Source organism: Mus pahari, chromosome 8, assembly GCF_900095145.1.
Source record: "Mus pahari chromosome 8, PAHARI_EIJ_v1.1, whole genome shotgun sequence".
Classification (NCBI taxonomy): domain Eukaryota; kingdom Metazoa; phylum Chordata; class Mammalia; order Rodentia; family Muridae; genus Mus; species Mus pahari.
Genome location: NC_034597.1, coordinates 65786712 through 65804999, shown reverse-complemented (window position 1 = coordinate 65804999; position 18288 = coordinate 65786712). Strand labels below are relative to the sequence as shown.

The following is an 18288-nucleotide window of genomic DNA, read 5'->3' as shown; positions in this document are numbered from 1 at the left end:
GGGAGGGAGGGAGGGAGGGAGGGAGGGAGGGAGAGAAGGAAAGAGAAAGAGAGGGAAAGAGAGAGGGAAAGAGAGAGAGGGAGAGAGAAAGACAGAGATAGACAGACAAACAGAGACAAACGCTGGGAATGGCATGGGCTTTTGAAACCTTAAAGCCTGCTCCCAGTGACATAGTTCCTCCAACAAAGCCAAACTTCCTAATCCTTCCCAAATAATTTCAGCAACTAGGGGCCAAGCATTCAAAAATATGAGCCTATGGGTTATTTTCATTAAACAATCCGCCTATATACTATGTACATACAAGAAAACCGAAGGTATAGAAGAGAGCATATAATAAATGCACTAAATTGATGAAAAAGTAAGAAATTTGGTCTCATATTCAATATAGTAATAGAAAGACCTCTTATTTAGAGTAAAAGAGAAATAACTCCTTCAATATATTAATTAGTCAAATACAATAGGATATTATACCCTGTTATTTTATAGAAGAGATATTATAAAATGTCAATGAATTAATCATAATCAAAATTCCTATATTTTCTTAGAACCATATTAATAGACTGGAAGCACTTGAAGCGACTTCCTCAGTAAGTACTGATTTTCTAGTCTTGGAACGGTGATTAAGGTACTTCTCCATGTTAGTCTAACTGTATCCTCAGACAGCATTCTGAAATACAGTACTTAAGTCTTGTAAGTTCTTGGTCCTTGTTCCAGGACTCCACTCAGCCACTGTAGCTCAAAAGAGCAGGGACTGTGCTCTGATGCAAGTTTACTTGCAGTTACAGGCAACAGTCTACATATCATCTAGCAGTGGTCTGTTTTAGCTTACACTGAAAAGGTACTGAAATTCTTAAAGGTAAAAAACTCTTAGATGAAGTTATAAATCACATCAAAATGCATTCGACAAATGTCAACTCTGTAGTTAAGAGTGCTCACTCAAGAGACCAGCAAAGAGGTGGAGAAGAGAGATTTTTATGGTGCTTACTTGGCAAGACAATGAGTCAAAGATGATTTTTCCAATTTTTATAAACAAAATGTCACCTAATTGTACTCTAATCACTATTCCAAGACTAGAAAATCAGTACTTATTGCAGAAACCACTTCTAGTACTTCCAGTCTATTATAATGTTCCTAAGAAAATATAGGACCTTTAATTATGATTGATTCATAAATAAATTTCAAAACTCAATTATTATGTAACTTCAACTTCTTAAAGCCAACCATTTCTTGAAAATATCTTTAACAATTTCATTTTAATTATTTTATGTATTAAATCACATTTTAAAATTTAAAACTTAGCATTGAGGAATTTAACATGGAATTTCCATTTACAAATGGAAGAAAATCCCAAAAGATATAATAAAGTTCTGAAGTGGGAGAGAAAGAATAAGGAAGTTGAAATAGGTAATACAAACAACCTTTTCTACCCTTGAAATACTACTATATACCTGTTTCTGTCTGACAATTCATTATAATCAATAGGATACTTCTAAAGCAATGTGAAGATCACAGTTAAAAGATACCTCAAAACTCTCAACAGACCAGTGAATAATCAAGATCTTATAGCTAAGCAAGGATTTTCAAACTCACCATCTCTGTTAGTTTCCCATTCTACATTTTCTTCTTCACTTTCTGGAGTTCTCTCCTTAACAATTTTTATGTCTTCCTTGTCTCTATGTCTCCCTCTTGAAGATTCTTTCTAAAAAGTACATATATACACACATTCAGGTTACCATATGATTAAGACTTATGAGGTCATTATTGAATACATAGCATTTCCATTTCACTCAGCTTTGTTTCTGAGGGAGGAGGACTTGTGTCATTTACCTGCAAGTTCTAGTGCAGCTACAGGAAAGTATTTACTAAAGAACAGCAACAAGGTAAATGTAAGAAGTAGCTCAGGTATTTTTTTTAAAATGCAATGAAACCCAATCTTTTGATGTTCTATTCCATACTAAGCTTCCATGTAAAAGCCAACTAGGTAAAAACCAGTTTAAAATTACTACCATACAATAGAAGGATTAGCTAAGTAACCATACATAAAATCCAACTTTAAAAGACTAAACCACTGAGCAGACTCTAAAAAAATTTAGGCCTTAAAATAACAGTTTTTCTATATACTAAAGGATGCATTAAAGTTCATTTTAATAATTTTATAAAAACTTCAAAAAAAACTTGGTTAAAGCAAGTGTTATTTAACATAATTAATGTAGTAATCCTTAATACTGAGCTAAACACTATAAAACACTAGGGTTTAGATGTTACTCTAAGTTTAATAGTAATCAACTCTCCAAAATGGAAAATAGTAATTCAATTTATAAAGTAATTCAGTAATTTACCTGAATACTCTGTTCCATAAGATTCCAAACCACATTTTACTAAATAATAAGAAAAAATCAAAGCCCCTTACAGTGAATTCACCACTTTTATTCTAAATACTAACTATTAATATCAGTTAGATTAAGTGCTCAAACTTCTGAGTATTTTCAGTTATAAAACTTGATTGCCTGAAACATAAATTAATTTTTCTTTAAAGTTTTCTTTTAAAATAATACCTTTCAATTTTATACATTTAGGTATAAATTACAAACATCAATTCCAAAATTACATTATGTAATTTTGCTTGCTAGCAATACAGGTTGACCAAAGACTATATAAGAATGAAATTTGTCACAGAAAATTTACAAAAGATCAAGAAATAAAGAAATGGGTGTTCATCGCATGAAAAAAAGAAGAAAAGACAATTACTGTAGCATAAAGTGCAGAGTACCTAACAACAGTGGAAAACTGCCCTATGTCCAAGGCACCTTCTGAATATTGTATGAATAAACCCACAAGAATATACACCACATACCCAGTCTGAAAATATTTTTATAAGAAATTAACTCCATTCCCCTCAAAGCCTGCAGTGGTCCCATCCCAAGAGCAGGGGCAGGCAGCACTCAGGTCACTGGGTAGTGACGACTTGACTAACTTCCTACTAAATGCACACTTGTCTTTGTTTTTAGAATACATACAAATATTCAAAGACACAAGTCTGATCACGGAGTACTGTTCTCAGGAACTGGTTACTTTATTCATTTTACAGTTAAAGAGTAACTAATTGGTTCTGGAAGCCAGAAATAAAATTTAACAGTGCATGCTCACTTTTCTTTGAGGATCTTTTCTTTTCCCTTTCCCAGTATATAGAAATTGGATAATAGTTGAACAGGCCTCAACCTAGTCTCACCCANATGACCCAGAGCTGCCTTTTGAGAAGCAAGTGTGAAGGAAGGCCTTCCTCTACCTCTCCACTCCCTTGGAGCGATGACCTGCAGTAGATTCNTTGCTTTAAGCTACAGATCTGTTTTCTGACATAAAAGTACAAGATATGGGTTAGAGAGATGGCTCTATGCACTGAGTTTCCAGAGGACCCAAGCTTGGTTCCGAGTACCTGTGTCAGGCAGCTCACAATTGTCTGTGACCTCATCTCCAGGAAATGTAAAACTTCTGCCCTCAAGAGGCTCCTACACACACACACACACACACACAGACACACACACACATTTAAAAATAAAAAGAAGCCTTTTTAAAGAACAAGATGTTTTCTTTTCTCTCATAAAAGCCAATTGGCTAACAGATGGTCACCCCTGTTAACAGATTTCGGGTAGCCCTGAGAGACTTTCGCTTGTGGACTAGTTACTATAGTCAGAGTACGGTGTTTGCTTGGATGTATTAAAGGTTGGAGTTTGCTTATCTGTAGTCTCTTAGCAAGTTGTTTGGAATGTGCAATGTATTCTGGCTTAATACTTATTTGACCTGAAACAAAAGAGAATAAAATGTACTAAAATAAAATAAAAAAAAAAAAAAAAAAAAGAAATTAACTCTAAAATACTGAATACAACAACCAACTTTCTAAATTACCACATAAAACCTAGCTACTAACAAAAATAATAAGAGTTTCAGAGTAGCAGAGCTGGCACAGTAAAATACTCAAGATAATCTGTATCTATATGTAACAGACTATTTAGATCACATTCTGAACTAGAAGTACAATAATCAATACAGTTCTGTTATATAAACAGTTCATACCTATAGGTTTAAAACCGTCTACTCTTGAGTTGTCTCTATTTTCTCAACACAATTGACTCTGTCCAGAGATCACACAGACCTTCTATCATACAGTATGCACTCAGGCTTCAACATGCAGGAGAATTTCAAGTTAGAAGATTATGTCTTTTCCTATTATACAATAACCAACCCACTTCAAATCATAACGCTCATTTACAAGTTAGCGTTATGTCAATTTGACACAAGTTAGAGTCATCTGAGAGGAGGGAGCCTCAATTTAAAAATGCCTCCATAAGCTCTGGCTGTAGGGAAATTTCTTAACTAGTGATTTATGAGGGAGGGTCCAGCTCATTGTGGGTGGGGCCACCCCTGGGTTGGTGGTCCTCTGTTCCTTAAGAAAGCAGGCTGAACAAGCCCGGGGAAACAAGCCAGTTTTCTTTAATGGTATGACCCTGCTGCGTCACCAACACTCCAGGGCAAGCCCCACACTCAATACAAACGGTGGTTTTAAGATTGAGGGAGGAGGCAATAACAAGCACACACAACAAGCACACACGTAGCTGGGCGGGTCAGGAGGTCAGGGAGGGAGGGTCAGGTCAGGGAGGGTGGGGTGGGCCTGGGAGTTGAGGCAGGTGAAGATGATCAAAATACATTACATGAGATTCTCAAAGAATAACATTATTAAAAATTCAAAGCATATTAATTAACAATGATGCCTATGATCAATCCTATGATCAAACATACCAATATTTTTAAACCAAAGCCTAAGAACTTATCAACTACATGAGATTTACAACTGAATCATTTCAATTAAGACCAAGTTGTGATGTCTAATAAGTTTGTGCCTAGCTAGGTAAATATTTTAGGTTTCTTCCACTTCAGAAATCCAGTGTTTATGGAGTTTTACATTACTTCGGTTATAGTTTCTTTTCTTGAACATTTACTTGTGGGACAAATTATGTTCATTACAAGTCTTATCTTAAATAGTAAGGAGATATTACAACAAATCTAAAATAAAAGTATTGAGGCTAGTAATTGAAAAGTAATATTATAAGTGGATAAGTAGCCAAATAAAATGTTATTTAAGGAATATAATTCCAACCTTATAGAAGGAAATGTCTAATAACAATTCATAATTACAAAAATCCTTTATTAGAAAATTTAACAGGGAAAAAATTAGCTCCCAAGGTTCCCAGTGGCAGCTTCCTCCTGTATATCCTTCCACTCCCATTTCTAGAAGGCTCTAAATATCAGAAAATTTGTTGTTAATCATTATCTTTCCAGACTATTGATTAGGACTAGTTCTAGTCTCTGGAATTATGCAAAACAAATCTAGTACTTTTTCCACATGCTAACTCTTTAGATATTTGAACATCATTACTAAATCCCTTCAGTACCTTTTTCTATCAGACCAAGAGCCAGAGACATCTCATATTTATCACAGATTTGTATTTCATGATTTTCACTTTCACTAATCTACTATCTTCTCTATACTAATATGCTATCTAGTTAGCTTTCTGTTGCTATGATAAAACATTTACCAAAATCAAACTGAGGGAAGAAAGGGATTATTACATTAATGGAAGCCATGACATAAAGCTCAAGACAGGAGTTAAAGCAGAAACTTTTTTAAAGAAGAGAAATGAAAACTATTATCTTGATATCACAAATAAAGTGTTATTGCAGGCTGAGCATCCCTAGTTCAAAACTCCAAAATCTGAAACGTTCTAAACTGAGCTTCTGAGCACCAGCACAGACCAGGTGGGAATCTAGAGCTGTCCTCATGTAAAGGTTCCACTAAAATTACAGGTGCACAAAACCCAGTAAAATTACCCTCAGGCTTCATGAACACATTACATGAAACACAAATAAATCTCACATTTTGAGATAGGGTTGTCATTCCCAAGATGGCTTACTATGTATAAGCAAATATCCTAAAATCGGGGGGGGAGGGGTCCTAAAATTTAAAACATTCTGGTCTCCAGCACTTTCAGATAAGTCATATTTAACTGTTATCCCTAAAATATGGAGACTGAAAAATAGAGAAGAAGCCACAAGGGATAGGCGTAACAGAAGAGATATTAAAGAGTTCACAGAAAAATCACACAAGATACATGCGGATGCTTACACTTCACAGAGAAATATAAATGAAAACTAAACTGACACACCATCAATTCCCCTATCTTGCTGGGAAAACAATTACAGCAAAACATACCAGAAAGGGAAAGGAATGAACACAACACACAGCCACAGCAGCAGGAGGCTGCTGTGCCATGCTGGCCAGGCACAGCAGTCCTACTTCTTCAGATGGATCTCGTGTGTGTGTGTGTGTGTGTGTGTGTGTGTGTGTGTGTGTGTGTGTGTGTGTGTGTCAAGTACAGAATCATTCACCACTCACCAAAGTTCTATCGCAGAGCAACACTGAAATAACCTAAATCCCCATACTCAAAAGACTGGTTGAATAATGCATGGTATAGTTGAAAAATGAAACACTACATTAACTACCAAAAAGCCTGAGAAGTCTTTCAATATATTGTTATGGAATGATCACCTGTCTATATATATTTTAAAAAAGCTTAAAAAGTCAAGTGAAATTTAAGGTCATCTTTTATGTATAAAAAATGTACACTAAAAATTTATGTGCATATATACAAGATGTCTATCAGCATATGCATTTAACATATGCATCATATACAAGTGCACATATATACAGATAAAGCAGAAGGAAAATAAATGTGGTCTATGAGGAACAAGGCAGAGCAATTAAAAGATGGACACCAGACTTTTTAAATGTAAATATAAACTGCTTTGAAATCATGTATTTTATGGACACCAGACTTTTTAAATGTAAATATAAACTGCTTTGAAATCACGTATTTTGTGTGTACAAAATTAAAAAGAAATCCTAATATTTCAATTAGAATGATACAGATTAATCTATGCATGTATTAATTTGGTTACTTAAAAACACAATAACTATAAAATTTTATTCATAATTATTTATTTTCATTAAGTATGATTGCTAATATACTCTGAAATATGAAAATAATATTGCATATGCTAGCAAGATTTTGCTGAAGGGACCCTGATATAGCTATCTCTTGTGTGGCAATGACAGTGCCTTGCAAATACAGAAGTGGATGCTCACAGTCATCTATAGGATGGAACACAGGGCCCCCAATGGAGGAGCTAGAGAAATTACCCAAGGAGCTGAAGGGAGCTGCATCCCTATAGGTGGAACAACAATATGAACTAACCAGTACCCCCTGAGCTCGTGTCTCTAGCTGCAAATGTAGCAGAAGATGATCTAGTTGGCCATCATTGGGAAGAGAAGCCCCTAGGTCTTGCAAACTTTATATGTCCCATACAGGGGAACGCCAGGGCCAAGAAGTGGGAGTGGGTGGGTAGGGGGGCAGGGTAGGGGGAGTGTATAGGGAACTTTCTGGATAGCATTTGAAATGTAAATAAAGAAAATATCTAATAAAAATATTTAAAAAACATCAAATTATATCGTATGCAGGTAATTAAATTAAATGTCACTATTATGATTAATACCAATTCTGGCTTATTCATACTTTTCAATAAAATAAGTACTTTGGACCAGAAAAAAAAAATACAATAACTAATTAAATCCCTAATGGTCAGACATACATTAGCAGATATATCCTAAACAAGGCATATCCTAAGAACTACAAAGAAATTTAACTTTTCAATAACCTAGGCATTAGTTACTCTCTCATTTCTATGACACAGACTAGACAAAAACAACTAAACACCGGAGAAGTTTATTTGGGCTCATACTTTGGGGTAAGTTTAAACTTACTTTAACACTGAGAAGTTTATTTGGGCTCATACCACAGTGGGTAAGAAGGAACAGTGATCCAAACATAGATTAAGAAGCAGAGACCAGACAGGAAGTAGGGATGGGCTAGAACCCAGAAGGCCCACCCTCAGAGATCCACTTCCTCCATGTGAATCAGCTCTCCAGCCCAGCTCTCCATCGGGGCATGTCCAACTTGCCAGATACAGGAGCCCAAAGACAGATAGCCAGGAAAGCAACTCAGAGTAGTGACATGTGCTCTTCACTGCAGCGCTACTTAGACTGCTAGGGCAAGAGTTCAAGTACAGGCTACACAAGAGCAGATTTCTCGCTCCCTAATCATAAACTCACTTAAATATTGTAAGAGGTTTTTGTTTGTTTGTTTGTTAATTGTTTTGTTTTTGTAATTCTATTGTCTAGTTCTGGAAAGATCTTTGTAAATATTGAGTTGCAATGTCAAAAGATCAAACATCCTTATAATTCACCCAGACTGCCTTCAGCTGAGGACCAAGCTTTCAAACACATGAGGACATTCTACATGCAAACTGTAACACTGTGAAACCACTAAATATAATATAAAATGTGTAATAAATATAAAAAGAGACTAGAATTTTCTGCACAAGAAAGCAATACAATTATAAAAGACCTGAAATCCTAAATCTGAATGATTAGAGCTTGTTTATTTTTAAGAGAAAATATATACTTCCTGATCATGTTTCATGAAAGGCCTTAAAAACTATGACTAATCTAACAGTAGTAAGCCTCTAAGTATTCAGTGTCTTGATACAGCTGTAAGAGAGACCAGAACTTCTGGTCTAAGTGTCTCAGTGAAGAAGGGAAAATGTATACAATGTGCTGGGCACATTAATTTAAAGGAAATGAAGGAACTATTCTAACTACTGAGGAGGTAGGTGTCAAAACAACACAAGATAAATGACGAGGAGAACCACACACTGGGAAAACACACTTGCAATAATACATTTTACAAAAGACTGGTAACCAGAATCTAAGAATTACAAGTGTGTAAAAAGACAAAGACCCTAATGTGTTAAAAAAAAAATACAGCAGCAAAAACACAAAACAATGAGCCAATAAATGGTGTGTGAGTGTTATAAACAAAGAGCCAAAAAATATTAAAAGATGTGTAACATCATTAGCCCTCAACAAAGACAACTATAGCCACCACATGCCAGCTCACCCATGTTGAGGCTTAGACCCTCATTCCTAAGATCTATTTACATAACCCAAACCTGGAAACCCCAAAGTATGGATACAACAATGTGGTTGAAGGTTAAAAGTATTAATTACATGAGAAGAATCAAGACAGGAAGATATAATACAGGATTCCAATCAAATGGCACATCTGAACATTTCAAGACTAAGTTGAGGATGGAAAAGAGACATATTTTGAGCTGACAGAAATATTTTTATATTGATTGTACTGTAATACTTTGTTGAGAATAATATATACATGTAATATATGTACATATCAAGAATCAGACTATATTTAGAATGGGTGCATTTTACTATTTGTAAATTGTATCTCTCCAAAGTAAGCTTTAAAAAAAGACTTCTGTGTCCAATATAAAGAAGCTAAGGACATGGGACATGTGGACTTAGAAAAGCAACAATGGTGATAGATTAAAGTTGAAGACATCAGCAAGCATTCAGAGTTAGCTCAACACATGGACAGGCAGTCACTAGAAACACACACACATATACATATATATGGAATCAGGAGAGAGGAGGGAATGGATCCATAGCTGCGGCAGTAAGCAGGACTCTAGCAGTGGAAGGCTTTAAGGCAGAAGGTTAAGAGTTACTGACCACATTCTGCGTAAGTCTCGTGACCTTGCTTTCACTCTTTAATAGTAAGGTACCTGTTCCCATAGAACACAAATTATGCTAAAAATCAAGTAGAGAAATACAAGTATGAATTCTTTAGAAAGAGAAAAACAATGTTTGTGCAAAATAGAAAAAGTAGGAAATCACTAAGCTAACAGTTTAGGAAGCTGATTGCTGGGGGTAAACTAATGAGTGTTTACTGAAAAGGAAACAAGGCGTCTAGGTGCAGGAATATAAGCAGATATAAACACATTACCTGGTAGAACTTTTATAGCAAATAATACAGAGATAATTATGACATCAGCCATGGTCAGGCTTGTCTCATCTAGTCAGAAACCTTAAGATGTAGACAGAAAAGGAACAAGTACCCGGCTAGGGCAGGGGTGGGGAAGACAGTTTCAGAGGGGACTGTAAACCAAAACTTTCAGCCCAGTGTGAATTCTAGAAGAAACCTGTCCCAGACACAATGCGCTAGAAGCTAGAAACACACCACACTAGACGCACAGTCTTGATTCATAATAGGACAGAACTTGGCAACTAAGAATAGGAAAAGACCTAATGCATGTGTATGACATCAGAATGCATCTGGAATAGGCCAGATGTTGGCCAATAATCTTGAGCTCCCCCTACACAGTAACATCTGAAAAAGTAATTTAAATAATAGCCAAATTAAACTGATCCATGATAATATCAAGTCTAAAGCATATTTTCTATCTGAAGATAAGTAATCAGATTGAGAGCAGAAAATTAAAGCAATGGACAATTTTGGAGAATGGAAAGGGATTATAACTCTAAGTTTCAAAAAGAATAAGAACCTCTGAAATGTTCATTGTACGAACAAGAAACGGTCATAAAAATGACAGAGTAAAGTAGCTGAATTAATTAACATCTAAATTAACATCAAAGCTAGGCTTGGTGACAGTCAAGGCTAAAGCTGGAGGATTTTGAGTTTTGAAGTATCAGAGTCTGTCTCAAAACAAAAGAAAGCCCACAAAACAACAAAAAGCAAGTCCAAATGATAAGTCTTATATTTATTTTAGCACACTAGAAACTAAAGAAATAAGCATTGATATATAAAGGTAAATCTAAACCACTGTTTTGTGCATCTGTCCAGAGGAAAGGTTCTATACCCAGAGAGAGTCTCTAAACCCTAACAGAAACTTTCCTATTACAATGAACCATTTAACCTACTCGTAAATGTGGCTACACAGCTTCTCTGAAGGGACAGTCCCTAGAACACATTTATACCTTTAGCATTAACAAATGCTTAAATATTCCCACTGACTATATTCGGAAGTCAATTTTGCTCTCAATGCTAATTAATTTGCTATGTTCAAGTTTTGTAAAATAACAAGCCTCTGTTAGAGAATAAAACAAAATTCAATTACTGTATTTGAAAGGTTCTATAGATGCATTAAAGCATAAGTCCTTATTCAAGCTTGACTAAGCCCCTCATGATCTAGTTCAACTGCGTTGAGTTCAGGTCAGATCAAGAAGGCTGCCTCTCTAATGGACATATGCAAGTACAATGGCAACCTTACAGTTCTTCACTGCTACATCAGAAGGAAAAAACAGAGCAGTAAAGGAAATGTTAATACATCTCTTTAAGTCAGTACACCAGCATCTGTCATCTCACTGTAAAACCAGGGGAAACTGACCTTGATTTACTTTTCATTCTGAGTGTCTGAAACTCAGTACATATGTGATACTTACAGCACATTTCAATTGAGACAAGCCATCAGAGACAAGCCACCAAGGCCTGAGTCTGCACATCAGTACTCCTTTTACTTAAGTGAACTGAACAGTATCTAGTCAACCCTCACCCTATGTTCAGATATTCCAGCACGATACAAGCATACAGTACCACAGCTATTCAAGCACATTAGTCTTTTAAATTCTTCATAGCATTCTTTTTCCCTCTCTTTCTGTCTTCTCACCCACAAACCTATCCTTCCCTGGGTGATGTTTTCTGGTTTTGCAGGGAGTTGTTTACTTTGTCCATTAGGCACTTTGCTTACATCTCTGATTATGGAATTACAAATTTTATTTATGAAGTTGTCTCCTCACAAAATCAAGGATAATCCAGCAACCTTATAATTTAGACATACTGGAGTAAATATCAGTGACAAAGAGGTGAATCTGTTAACTCTGAAAAACCACATGCCTATCTTACCCCTGCCTGTGTTATCCATACCTGAAATCCAATCTGGTCTCCTCCAACAGGAAGTCACCACATGGAGAAAGCATCACAAGCTGCTGAACACACAGAGATGGAATCTGTTCATCTGCCACGCAGAACACCCAAATACTCACAAACTCGAAATGCTATCAAATTAAAGTTGCTGTTGACTTAAACCCTAACTTTCCTCCTACCTTGCCACTCTTGCCACTCGTAAATATGAAGCTCGGAGCCCTTGAGGATGTCCTCAGAAACAAGATTTCATTGTTTTTCTTTTAAGGTTTACCCATTTTACATGAGTAAGTGTTTTGCCTGGATATATGTCTGCATATCACTTGCCTATCTGGTGCCTTTACAGAACAGAAGAGGGCATCAAATTCCTTGGGGCTGGAGTTATAGATGGTTGTGAGCCACCATGTGGTTGCTGGGAATTGTACTCAGGTCCTATGGAAGAGCAGTCAGTCGCTCTTAACGGCTAAGCCCTCTCCAACCCCAGACTTTAAATTTCTTAATAGCCAAATTTGCCATTTACTAATGAAATCTGAACATATAAGACTTTATAAAAATATATATTCTTAAATATTCATTAACAACCTAAATTAATGCTCACATCCAATTCCTGTTAACAGAATAAAGTCTATTTAAATTGGAGAACAAAAGAGCTATTTTAATACCACTATATGCCATTTATTAAGTCAGCATAGAATGGTCAATCCTACCCCCTCATCATAACATACCAGCAAAGCCAGTTCCTAATTTACAGAGGAGGAAACTGACAGAAGAGTTTAGTTAATAATACCTAGAGGTGCTGTGTTCGCATTGTAAATCCTTGTGTCTGTCCCTTACATTAACTAATTACAGTTCATGTGGTCAATGCTATAGCCTGTCATGTGATCTCAGAAGGGTTAACTTAAGTTTTAATGAATCAGATGTGCATATGCATACAGACACAGACACACAAATACATAGGGGGAGGGGAGAGGTTCAGAGCTCATTCCTTTAATATTTTAGGACATTTTACTCTTGATATTATTTATATTTTATATTAAATACATAAAAGTCATAAATATTTATGACTTTATAAATATTTATGACCTTGTATCATAAAAGTTTCTCAGATAACACCTAAAGAGTAAACAACTATAAAATTTAATAAAGAAGTAACAGGTAAGCTGAATTTCATAAAAATCAAACTTTTTTGAGTTTTAAAGACCAGGATCAATGTGAAGACAGGGGCTGGGAGGTGGCTTAGCACAGTGCCTGTTGACCAAGCATAAGGATGTGAGGTCTGATCTCCAGCTCCCACGCAAACACTGGATAGTGGAACACATCTGTAATGTGTAGTACTGGAGAGACTGGAGACAGATGGATCCCTGTCTCCAGGGGCGCAATGGCCAGCCAGTCAAGCCAAAATGGTGAGCTTTGGGTTCAGTGATATGCCCTATCTCAACATAGGGCATACATATAAATGCCAGGCAGCACTAGGTGGACCTAGTGGGGTTAGACAAAGAGTACATGAGGTTGGGAAAGAAAGGTTATGTGGAAGGTAAAGGGTAGGAACTGGTGGAAGGGATCTGACTGAAACATTATTATACACATGTGTGAAACTCTCAAACATTTTTAACAAGCATTTTTCATTTGTTTGTTTTTAATACAGTGGAGAGTGACAGAGGAAGAAAACCAGCATGCGAGCTCACACGGCAGTGAGGGCTATGTGTGGTGCTGATAGCCTACGCAGCACCAGCCTCAGGAGGGACAGAGGCCAGAAGACTGCCTGAGCCCAGCAGCCTGGTGTCAGGACAGGTCAAGAGACACAGTAAGACACTGCCCTCAACTTGGAAAAAGTTTTAAAAATGTAACAACAATGCACAAAATGGTAGAAAATGTCTTTTAGGTACCTAAAAAATGAAAGCAAACAGAAATTATATGCTAATCCTGATAACTCTTATTAAGTTTTAAGTTATTTAGAATAAAACTAGTTTAAAAAACACAAAATTTTAAAACAGAAATCTATTAACTTACAAGGAAATTACTTGTATTTGTATTAAACATTAGTAAAGCAAAATTACTTATACTAGGAGTCTGATGGTATATAAATACATAATTATTTCACATTACTACCAACTAAAAAAAAGAATAAAACACTTGAAACCTTCAAAAAAAAATATTTTATCTGTACTCAAAATATAAAGAACTCTTACAGCTCAATTTTAAAAACTGGGCAGAATTTCTCCGACTATGTATCAAGAGCCAGTGAGTATGTGCATGATGCTTGACATCCTTGGCTATTAAAGCAAAATTGCAATTAGGAGCTGGGAAAAAAAAAAATGGAGAAACTGGAACCTTCATATAAAAGCAATGCAATCTCTAGATGGCAGTCTAGCACAGTGGTTCTTAACCTGTGGGTCACAGCCCCTTTGAGGGTCGAAGGCACCCTTTCATAGGGGTCACATATCAGATATCTTGCATATCAGATATTTATATTACAATTCAACAGTAGCAAAATTATAGTTCTAAGTAGCAACAAGATAATAATTTTATGGTTGGGGTCACCACAACATGAAGAACTATACTAAAGGACACAGCATTAGAAGATTGGGAACACTGCTCTAGCACTGACCCGTAGTGTGACAAGATCTAGAATCACCAGGAGACACAACTCTGGACTTTCTAAGCTGGTTAGCTGAAATGGGATAAAGAGTCCTGAACCGAATACCAAGAAGAAAGGGAGCTGAGCCCAGCCTAATGTTCCCGGCCAGCCAGCCAGCCAGCCAGCCTGCCTGCCTATCTGCTGGCTGTCAATGCAAGTGATCAAGTGTGCCCCTGCTGCCCCACCCCCGCCCCCAGCCCTGCCATGATGCACATGGTGCCCTCAAACTCTAGGCCAAAATAAGCCTTCTCCTGACAGGCATTTTGTCACAACAACACAAAAGAAACCAACAGACCATGGATTCAGCAATTCTGTTCCCTGGGATAAAGCCAAGAAAAATGAATCTTCTCACATTATGGAGGAAAAGAAGAAGAACCCAAATATCCATCAATGATAAGTGAAAAAAGAGAATACAGAATGCTAATGGAATATTCTTAGAAAAAAAAGACAAAAGAACAATCTTCCATAAATATTAAAAACTAAGGAAGGTACTCACGAGAGGTGACACTTTATAGGATCTATTTAAAGAAGCACAAAGAGTGACACTTTATAAAACAAGAAGTGATTTCATGACTGCCTAGGGCTCATGGTCAGTGGGGCAACAAGAGTGATTGACAGAGAGATGGGATTTCTTTACAGAGAGATGAAACTGACCACAGGGATAACTTCACAACTGTAGCCTGTATTTAGATATTCATGAGTTCCAGGATCATAAAAAACCTTTTAAGTTCAGCCTAAGCTCTGTTGGTCATTTTAAGTACATAGAAAATTATTTATTCACACAGGATATTGTCATGTGTAATTATAGATTTATAGCATATTAAATCACACAACTTAATATTTAAAATGGAGTTTATGAAATAAATGACTACTGAAACTTAAGTGGGTTTTATAAATGTTATGCCTACCCTAACAGGTGAGGATGGCTCCTCTGTGTTCCGTTTCTGGGATTCAGAATCCACATCCTGACGCTTATTCTTCATTCTTTCTCTGAGATCACCTGTGGGTCTTTCTGGTGACCTGTGATATAAAACAAAACAACAAAAATCTGTATTTCTATGATGTTTTATAAAAATAATATAAATAACTTCATAAAGACTAATATAATTTTCCTGTCTTTGGTGCCTAAACTTCTGAAAAATAATGTTTCAGCTTATTAAACAGTAATATTTTAAAATATGGGAAATATTTACAAGATTCTCCTAATGCCATTCAAGATGCATGTTAACTTCCATTGTGTGTTAAGTACTGGTAATATGAAAAAGAAACAATGTATGTACTAAAGAAAACGAGTGTATAAATAGCAGCTTGAGTTACCTCCTGTTTACCACCTAAATTCAGCAGACATATTATAGATGAAGGAGAGTAAGAGAAAGGTTAAGTTATAAAGCAGCAAAATTATTTCAGATAATAGTATTCCCATCCACAGATATGTATGTACTGGATACACTACCAACTTTACTTTATGCATCTTAAAAATGATAGCCATAGATGGCCCAGCGGGTAAAAGTGACGGTCATTCATGCCTAAAGAAGAAAACAGACTCCCAAAAGCTGCCCTCTGACCTTCACATTCAAATGTGGAGTGCCCACATGAGTGAACACACACACACACACACACACACACTTACTTAAAAATCTCCAATCACTAATTTTCATATTCAGTTTTCTGGCTACTGATGTATACAAAGCAATCAGCACACACAATTTCAGGACTAGGTAAACTCTTTGTTTACCAATTAAATTATTTCTATAAAAAATACTATGCATGTCAACTTTAAAAATTATTACAAAATCATCAAAAGGAGACAAAGGGAATCCTAAAAAGATCTTCAGTGTGCAAATTAAGTTTAGCCAAGTTTCTATCAAATAGATGTTCTGCAGAGGAAATGTTTATCCACATAGAAACACACTTAATTTTTTTAATTATTTATTTGTTGGCTTTATGTATATGGGTATTTTTTTTTGCATGACTGTCCATCATGTACACGACTGGTGCCTAAAGCCAGAAAATGACATTGGAGCCCCCAAGACTGGACTTACAGATGATTGTTAGTTACCACGTGGGTGCTGGGAACTAAACCCAGGTCTTCTAGAAACGCAGTCAGGGGGATCTTAACCACTGGCCTATCACTCCTGCCTCTAAATGCATTTATATTAACACAATGCCCTAAGAGGTTTGGGAAGTAGATTTTATAACAAAGCTTGTGTAAGATATGAATTTAAAATGCCTGTAGAAAATTACAATTAAACCTTATTTAAATTTTACTGCATTAAGAGTAAATAGACTTAACGTTTACTAAAAGTAAACTCTCACACGTCTGAGTTGTGCCTAAGCAGAAATTTAATACAAACTTGGGCTATGTCAGGTAGGGGCTCTTTAGGGGCTGCTCTTTCTCAGACTCAGTCTCTCCACAGGTGTTCACTGATTTGAATATACACATTGAAAAATGGATCTACCAAAGCATGTAAACACGTACACTTTAAAGATAAAGTTTTATTCATCTTAACAGTAACAACCAAAAGATTTACTAAGGTATGACCGTTAAGAAGATGATCTCAAAACAGAAAATCTGACCAAATACATGGTTTTATTTCATATTTTTACACTAAACTGCAAAAGTTGGTTTTTAATACTACAGAAAATATCTGAGTTCTCAGTTTACCTTCTGTAATTGCTGCTGTAACCTTTCCCACGAGGTGAAGGGCCATGTATGAACCTACATGTGTTTCCATAGAGGCAGCTGCCAGTCTTCAGCCAGTTACGGCACTGTGTCTATGAGGCAAATATTACTATGTAAATGTCTGGAGAAAAGATGGTACCAGGGCAAAATCAAATCAGAGAGACCCAAATGCCAGCTAAGCATATGCTACTCCAATAATAATAACACCAGAATTAATATGCTTGAAATACATTATATACATTGAACATACAAAAATATTATATAGTGAGAACTTTGCAAACCTCAACCCCTCCTTTTATTTCCTTTTATAAAATAAAATTTTATAAAAGATGGTACCAGGGCAAAATCAAATCAAATAAAATAAAATAAAATAAAATTTTATAAAAGATGGCACCAGGGCAAAATCAAATCAGAGAGACCCAAATGCCAGCTAAGCATATGCTACTCCAATAATAGTAACACCAGAAGGGGATGAGAAACCACAGGAAGGTATGTGTGTTTAGGCAGAGAGTAGTTCCTAGAATGGGGTATTAATATGCTTGAAATACATTATATACATTGAACATACAAAAATATTATATAGTGAGAACTTTGTAAACCTTAACCCCTCCTTTTATTTCTTTTTATAAAATAAAATTTGCTAAGCTAAACCCATGACAAAACACATTTTCCTTTATAATAGCAATCAGTACTTCAATAATAGTATTTTAAATGTTTCCCCCAGTACACAGGATCGAGGCTATGGCCTCTTCATACATGCTAGGTAAGGGCTCTGCCACTACGCCACACTCCTAGTTCCTTCCAATAAGTGCCCTGAAATCACAGTTGCAACAACTCACCTCTGTTGTGCTTCCAGTGCTGGGTCCAAGCCTCTCAAATACACTAGGTCTTCGGGATGTACTCTCAGATATGGTCTTGGTGTTTTCCACTGTGACCTTTCTCCTAATTTTTGACATTTTGAAATACTTTAACCAAAAAAGAGAGAGTTAAAACTGTAAAATCTTTCAATTTTACACACCTGAGCCTAAAACTTAGGCAAAGCTATAAGTAAAAGCTAAAAA

At 36.0% G+C, this 18288-nt stretch overlaps 1 protein-coding gene across 2 annotated transcripts in view; it reads right to left on the bottom strand.

The window, feature by feature from the left end:
• The window catches only part of Zc3h13 (zinc finger CCCH-type containing 13), a 62508-nt gene that overhangs the window by 37108 nt on the left and 7112 nt on the right, over positions 1 to 18288 (bottom strand). For both annotated transcript variants that reach the window (XM_021203342.2, XM_029541575.1), the window contains exons 2-5: positions 18067 to 18192; positions 17210 to 17319; positions 15453 to 15564; positions 1591 to 1699 (exon numbers count right to left, since the gene is read on the bottom strand). In XM_021203342.2, the coding sequence (XP_021059001.1) occupies positions 1591 to 1699; positions 15453 to 15564; positions 17210 to 17319; positions 18067 to 18183 (448 nt within the window). In that variant the 5' untranslated portion in view covers positions 18184 to 18192. The remainder of the gene's footprint in view (positions 1 to 1590; positions 1700 to 15452; positions 15565 to 17209; positions 17320 to 18066; positions 18193 to 18288) is intronic.